General features: G+C 50.2%; 1 protein-coding gene and 1 long non-coding RNA gene across 7 annotated transcripts in view; one reads left to right on the top strand and one right to left on the bottom strand.

Annotated features, from left to right (window-relative positions):
- Positions 1 to 1960, bottom strand: LOC124963475 (uncharacterized). Of its 2 annotated transcripts, none has more exons than XR_007104743.1 (3): positions 1470 to 1960; positions 933 to 1376; positions 1 to 61 (listed from the first exon to the last, which is right to left on the bottom strand). It is a non-coding gene; the product is annotated as an uncharacterized LOC124963475 (long non-coding RNA). The 2 variants fall into 2 exon arrangements; XR_007104744.1 differs by lacking the exon at positions 1 to 61 and having other exon boundaries at positions 529 to 1092; positions 1188 to 1376.
- Positions 1961 to 2160: 200 nt separating this feature from the next.
- The window catches only part of Crim1 (cysteine rich transmembrane BMP regulator 1), a 180689-nt gene continuing 176426 nt past the window's right edge, over positions 2161 to 6423 (top strand). For 4 of the 5 annotated variants that reach the window (XM_047522878.1, XM_047522877.1, XM_047522875.1 and 1 more), the window contains exon 1: positions 2162 to 3027. In XM_047522878.1, the coding sequence (XP_047378834.1) occupies positions 2697 to 3027 (331 nt within the window). In that variant the 5' untranslated portion in view covers positions 2162 to 2696. Of the gene's footprint in view, positions 3028 to 6423 lie in introns of all 5 variants that reach the window. The other variant, XM_047522876.1, reaches the window with a different exon arrangement.

Raw genomic sequence — 6423 nt, 5'->3', positions numbered from 1 at the left:
AGTGGCTCTCTCACATTTGCCTTTTTTTCCATCACCCGACCTTGGCTTCTCCTGTTGAGTCCTACATGTTATTTGTTACATTTTAATAACATCTTTATACTTTCATTTAGTCAGAAATACAGATAACCTCCTCTCCAAGAGTGAAAGTGGCCTTTTAGCAGTACAATGATGACAGTTTGTTGGCAAATCCCATAGTGAAGTGCTGGTGCCTTGTTGGGTTATAAGAAACAACTTTATTTAACAGAGTAGTGTGTTTTATTCTTTGGTTTTGCTAATAGAAAACCTGGTGTGTTTTAAATTATTTTACCACTTAAAACTTATTATGAGATCATAGGACTTGAGGGCCTTTGAAGATCATCTAATCTGAAGCCTACACCATTGCAGGAATTGTCTCTACAACATCCCTGGAAACTAGTTCTCTTCACAGCCCTTTAAACTCTCCTGGAAGATGGGGTGCTTCCTTCCCCTTTTCAATGTTGAACAGCTTCCCTGTGACCCTCTAATAATCAGTGATAAGAAACCATAGACTAGAGATTAATGACTCTTTTCCTCTCCTCAGAACAAAGGAATATGATTGAAGAAATGTTCATAGTTTTCTGATGTCAGAGATGGGGGAATATTCCACTGGTTACTGGCTTTTTGGTTGAGTATTAATGTGGTTAAACCAAAATATTCACCGTAAGTACAAATTTGTTCCACAAACAGAAAATTTCAAAGGTATCTTTGTTTCCTTTCTCTTTACCCTGCCGCTACTAACTTTTGGTTTATTAGTCAGGATTTTCAGAATCCCCTTGGTACCCACGTTTCTGCAGCCAGACCATTTTGGATTAGAGGGTCACCAGCCCGTGCCCACTTCACACTTGCCACAAGATCACACTCCCCCCACCCCATAGATTCAAGTCACTTTTTGTCAGTTCATTAATTTTATTTACCCTGGTACACATCCTCCTGTGAATGGTGGGTAACTACCAGAAGGATCATTGGTTCTCAATCAATTATTAGACGCATCACTTCAAGAATCTTTTCCGACAGCCGCAGAAGAGAAAGAATCTCCACATCTTGCACTTTATATAATTTCGGTTGCTTCTTCACCTGGTCCATCACAAAAACCATTCATTCTACCATACCTCTTCTTTATTAATACATACACAATAAGTTTTTTAAAAAGAAAAGAAAAAAGAACCCACCACTTTTGTCTGTAAGCTTGAGAAACAAAAAAGGCAATGTCAGATGACATTAATGATACATGAGATTATGGATCTCGCCCCAGGTCAAGACTTGTAATAATCCAGTATTCGGTCTCACTCCAGGGACAAGGGTTCAGCTGTTACTTTCCAGTCACTCCTGCCCATAATACAGCACCTTGGCACAGACAGCTGAGCGACAAAACATACAGGATGTGGACGGTTAAAATTCAACTCAAACTACAGTCATCCCCACAGCCTTCCCAACCCCGGCGGAATATTTACCTAGACCATTTAAAGCATTTAATTAATTCACCAGCAGCTTCGCTGGAGACGTCTCGAGCTTCCCGAGACTCCATTACATAATCTTTTACAAAGTCTATTCCCAGCTTGAGTGGAAGATGGATTCTTGTCCAGTTTGCGGAGGTTCCATGCATTTGCTTCCCTTTCCTAGGGTTCGCTCCAGCGGGTGGGTGCCCAGCAGAGATTACAGCAATCGCCCTGGCCGGGAGATTCTGGGGTCCCTGACATTCTCCGAACTCAAAACTGCCCGGCACTGGCACTGGTGCAGCCGTCCGGCCCCGGGTGCTCCCAGGCTAGCCGCGGTGGCCACCGTGCGGGCTGGCGCTCGGGACGCGGCGATTCTCCCAGTTCTCTGGGTGCGCCCCGAACCAAGCGGAGCCGAGCCGCAGCACGCTCGCGGTGCCAGGTCGGAGCAGCAGCGCGGCCGCTGGGCCGGCTCGGAGCGCCTGGCTCTGGGAGGAAGAGGAGGAAGGGGACAGGAGGGGGAGGAGGAGGAGGAGGCGTGTGAGGGAGGAAGGGCCGGGCCGCCGGGTGGGAGGAGGAGGGGGAGGGGGCCGGCCGGGCCGGGAGGGGTGGGGGGGCAGCCAATGAGCGGCGCGCGGCGCGGGGGGGCGAGGTCTGGGGGATGAGGTAGGATGGGGGAGGGCGCAGCCCGAGCGGCGGAGGCTCGAGCCATAAACAAGCGCCCGGAGGAGCCGCGCAGGAGTGAGGCGAGCCGGGCGCGCAGAGCGGACGCCGCGGACCTTCTGCTGCGCCACCGCGCCCACTCGGCGGCTCGGGAGGCGGGGACCGGCCCGGAGGCTGCGCCGCCGCCGCCGCGGGGCCGGCCGACTAGGAGGAGGAGAAGGAGGAGGCGCCGCCAGCCCGGGCTGGAGTCGAGCGCAGCCACCGCCGCCGCCAGAAGTTTGGGTTGAACCGGAGCTGCCGGGAGGAAACTTTTTTTCTTTTTTCCCCCTCCCTCCCGGGAGGAGGAGGAGGGGAAGCCACCGCTGCCGCTGGCGCCAACGCTAGTGGGCTCCGGGTCGGCGCGGCCCGCAGGAGGGGCGGGGGCCTTGCCCCGCGAGGGGAGGCGCGCCCCGGGGGCCCCGAGGGGGGCGGCGAGGACCGCGGGCTGCGGGTGCGGCGGCGGCGGCGCGTGTGCCCCGCGCAGGGGAGGGCGCCCGCCCCGCTCCCGGCCCGGCTGCGAGGAGGAGGCGGCGGCGCAGGAGGATGTACTTGGTGGCGGGGGGCAGGGGGCTGGCCGGCTGCGGGCACCTCCTGGTCTCGCTGCTGGGGCTGCTGCTGCTGCTGGCGCGCTCCGGCACCCGGGCGCTGGTCTGCCTGCCTTGCGACGAGTCTAAGTGCGAGGAGCCCAGGAGCTGCCCGGGGAGCATCGTGCAGGGCATCTGCGGCTGCTGCTACATGTGCGCCCGGCAGAGGAACGAGAGCTGCGGCGGCGCCTTCGGGCTCCACGGAGCCTGCGACCGGGGGCTTCGCTGTGTCATCCGCCCCCCGCTCAATGGCGACTCCATCACCGAGTACGAAGTGGGCGTCTGCGAAGGTATGGCCGCCCGCCGCGGACCCCCTCCCACCTGGCCCGCGCCGCCCCCTTGGCGCTGGCTGAGCCGAACAAAGTTTGGCTGAGACTTTCCCGAGGAGAGAGGGCTCCGCGGGAGGACGGGCGGCCGCCGCCCTCGGGAGGATGCCCGGTACCCCCTCGCTCCCGCTCCCTTCCCTTCCCGGCGCTTAGCCTGCTGCGGGTGAGGTTGGATTTCGTGAGTGGGGAGCTGACGAGTGCGGGATCGCCCCCGGGCCCAGCACAGATGCACACGTGTGGCGGTTTGGGCTTGAACTGGGTGACCCGCCCTCGCCCCGAGGTGCCTCGGGCTGGGGGCACTGCGGAGGCTGCCGCGCGCGAGCCCCTCGGGAGTCCGCCCCTGCCGCCCTCCCCGCATAGCGCAGTGTGGCACCGAGTGCTGCACACCGGCCGTGTAGCCCTTTTCGGTTGGCGGAGGAGACGTGTCTCCAGCACACTCTCCCTGTGTGACCCTTATTATTTTTTCCTTGCGCTCTTCCTTCATCTCCTTCCTCCTTCGCCTATAAATCAGTTTCAGCTTGGGAATATGTCAGCCCAAGCGAAGTTACATACGGTGGTTACTCATTTATTTGCCTATTGAAGACGGTCAAAGGCTTTCTCTCCTGAACAGAAAGGAGTGGAGGGTGAGGGTTGCACCTGGGAGTGAAAAGTTGTTGCGGACTAGTAGAGGTTGCTTTTTAAGACCCGATATCCTTGTGCTTTCCAGTGGTGTTGCCCGTGCCTTGGTTTTGTTTGACAGTGGGGATTGTTCTGTTGGCTTCTCCACCGAGCATTGTTCACCGGGGTGTCTGATGGAGGAAGACAGAGATTAGATTAGTGGAATCTCCCTCATTGGGGAACCACTGTGTCAGCCTTAGTCCTTGTCCGCCCGTCTCTGACTCTGGGTGCTGGTCTGGTTTGGGGTCTGGAGAAGCTGTAAGTTCATTTTATTTGGCAAATGGGCAGGACTCGGGGAGTGCTAGTTAAAAGTGGAATCCCTGCGCTGGCCGACATTGGGCCAAGGATGCTGTTCAGGGGATCCTGGTGAGTGAGCCAGCACAGCAGCCTTATCTGTGGGGGAACAGTGAGCAGGGACTGACGCCCTCTGGCCCTTTTACTTCAGCCAGCACCTAGGAGACCAGGAGGGGTTTAGTATTAAGCATCCTTATGTGTGTGTTTATTGTGCTGGGATACTGAAAAGAAGGTGGCAGCCTTGAGGATAAAAATGGACTACTAAAAGGCTTCGATGTTGTGATTATTTTTTAAATACACTCGTAGTTTCTTCTTCTATTTTTAATCTGTAGTTATTAGGATTTGGGTAGTTCTGGAAAATCAGGGAGGCCTTTCTGGTTAGGAAGCTAGTGGGTAGTAATGAATGAAGGGAACTCTTCTCAGAGGGAAGGGCGGTGCTCTTAATGTGCCCTTAGGACCTTGGTTAGAAGAGCTCATTTGCTGGAAACACAAGCTTCTCACCTGGTATGAAGTTCCATTTTATAATATGTTTTTGTTTTTCACTTCAGGAAAAATGTCTGTTAGACTAACTCATACAATTTTACATCTTTGACTTTGGGACTTCTCAATGACTTAGACTAAAAGATGTGTCTTTGAACCCTGCCACTCGAAGTATATAATTTGATCCATCCTCCCCATAAATCTGCAAACAAGCTTAAATGCAGAGGAAACTGCTGTACTCTGAGAAGGACTTCGGAATATTCGACTCTAAATATTCTAACCCCTGTTTGTTCATTCTTTATGTATTTCTGGTGAAGGAAATGCTCAGAAAACATTTACAGTAATCAAGTGTCTTGGCAGCAACATCCCATGTCACTGCATGGAGTTATTTTGGCAGTGTGTTGGTAAGCCTTTCATTCCTCTGAAATGATGCGATCCCTCATGTCTTCCTTTTTTCTGGTAACACCCCTGCACTTGGTGTTAGCCTTGAAAAACGCTTGGAAAGTATTTCTTGACATGGTTGTACCTCTGCTAGTGTTCTCTAGAAGCACTTTTCATTTAGCAGGCCTGTTTTCAGTCACCACAACTGTGTGCTCAAGGCAGTTTAAAAAAAATAATTCTAAAAGCAGCAATCAAGTTGCTGCTAAATCCATGAAACCAAGGTAAGGACATTGTTTCCTGACCTGATATAATCATTGGATGTAGACAGATGTTTTCAAATGTATGTTTAAAATTCCAAAGCTTTTCATATTGCTACAGCATTTATGGAAAGCATAGACTACATGAGCAACCCTTTTTCTTCTAGGAATTAGAGAAGTCTTTCCATGTCACTGATTATCTTGAATGTACAGACTTTTTTTCTGATTTATTTTTCTTGTTACTTTGCAAGCAATTTCTCAATGGCCAGTGTTTCCCTCAGTTTCCATTTTTATTCAGAAATTCATGTATGTGAATTATCATAACTAACATTAAGAATTGACATTTTATTCATGTTAAAAGTCTGTCATGCTACAATTTTTGCACTAAAATGACCCCTACTGGTAGTATCTGTTAATGAAAACTCTTTTGAAAATTTAGTTTTCACAGAGAAAACATATTGCATGGTACAGAAATATTATCATGACTAGCCTACCTGCTTTTGATGATGTGATTTAAATACAAATTATATTGCTGTTTGCCAGCTTGCAGTAATTTTTGCATTACTCTCAAACTGGTGTTATGGGGGAAAATCATGTTTTTAACTGCAGTTCACAAAATGAGTTAGATAAATAATGGACTGAAATGAACCCCTTTCAACTTGTGGCTCAGTGCCTTAGGTTTTTAAGGCAACTGACCCATTGTGGGCTCTCAATAAAAGTATGTGGAATATATAGATGAACAATCCTCTCCTTAGAAAAGAAGCCTGTAGGAAAAAAATAGTTTTCTGACAGACTAAATAGTGTGATGAGTTATGTGCTATGAATCACATGAGATGTACATAGGATTTCTTCTCAGCATAGTTTGGAATGTTATTAAATAAATCTTGATTTAATAATTATAATTGACCAAGTGCATTTTAAAAATTGAGAATGGAGCCAGGTATCCAAGGTTTTCTCTGCACTTTCTCAGTCTGAAAGTGCTTTCTGGTCCCTGGGGGCTTGCAGTTCCCTTTCCTGTTTCCATTCATTGGTAAGTCTTCCTGCTGCCCTTTGCAAAATCATAACTGGACTGTTTTCTTGGCTGGGTTGCTTACTCCAGGGAGATCACCTAGAAGCTAGAGAAACTATTTGGGGTTCTGAATCCCCAAGGAAGAAGTCTGGATGGGAGACCTCTTTGGGGCATCAGAACTTTGAAAAACTAAGGAAGTGAGATTATCTAGAAGTTACGTTTCGATTGGATGGTGAGAATCTTGTTTTGAACTAAGGGGATGAGGACTGTCTCCCCTCCCCC

This window comes from Sciurus carolinensis, chromosome 13 (genome assembly GCF_902686445.1).
Source record: "Sciurus carolinensis chromosome 13, mSciCar1.2, whole genome shotgun sequence".
NCBI classification, from domain to species: Eukaryota; Metazoa; Chordata; class Mammalia; order Rodentia; family Sciuridae; genus Sciurus; species Sciurus carolinensis.
This window is presented reverse-complemented; position numbering and strand designations above follow the sequence as displayed.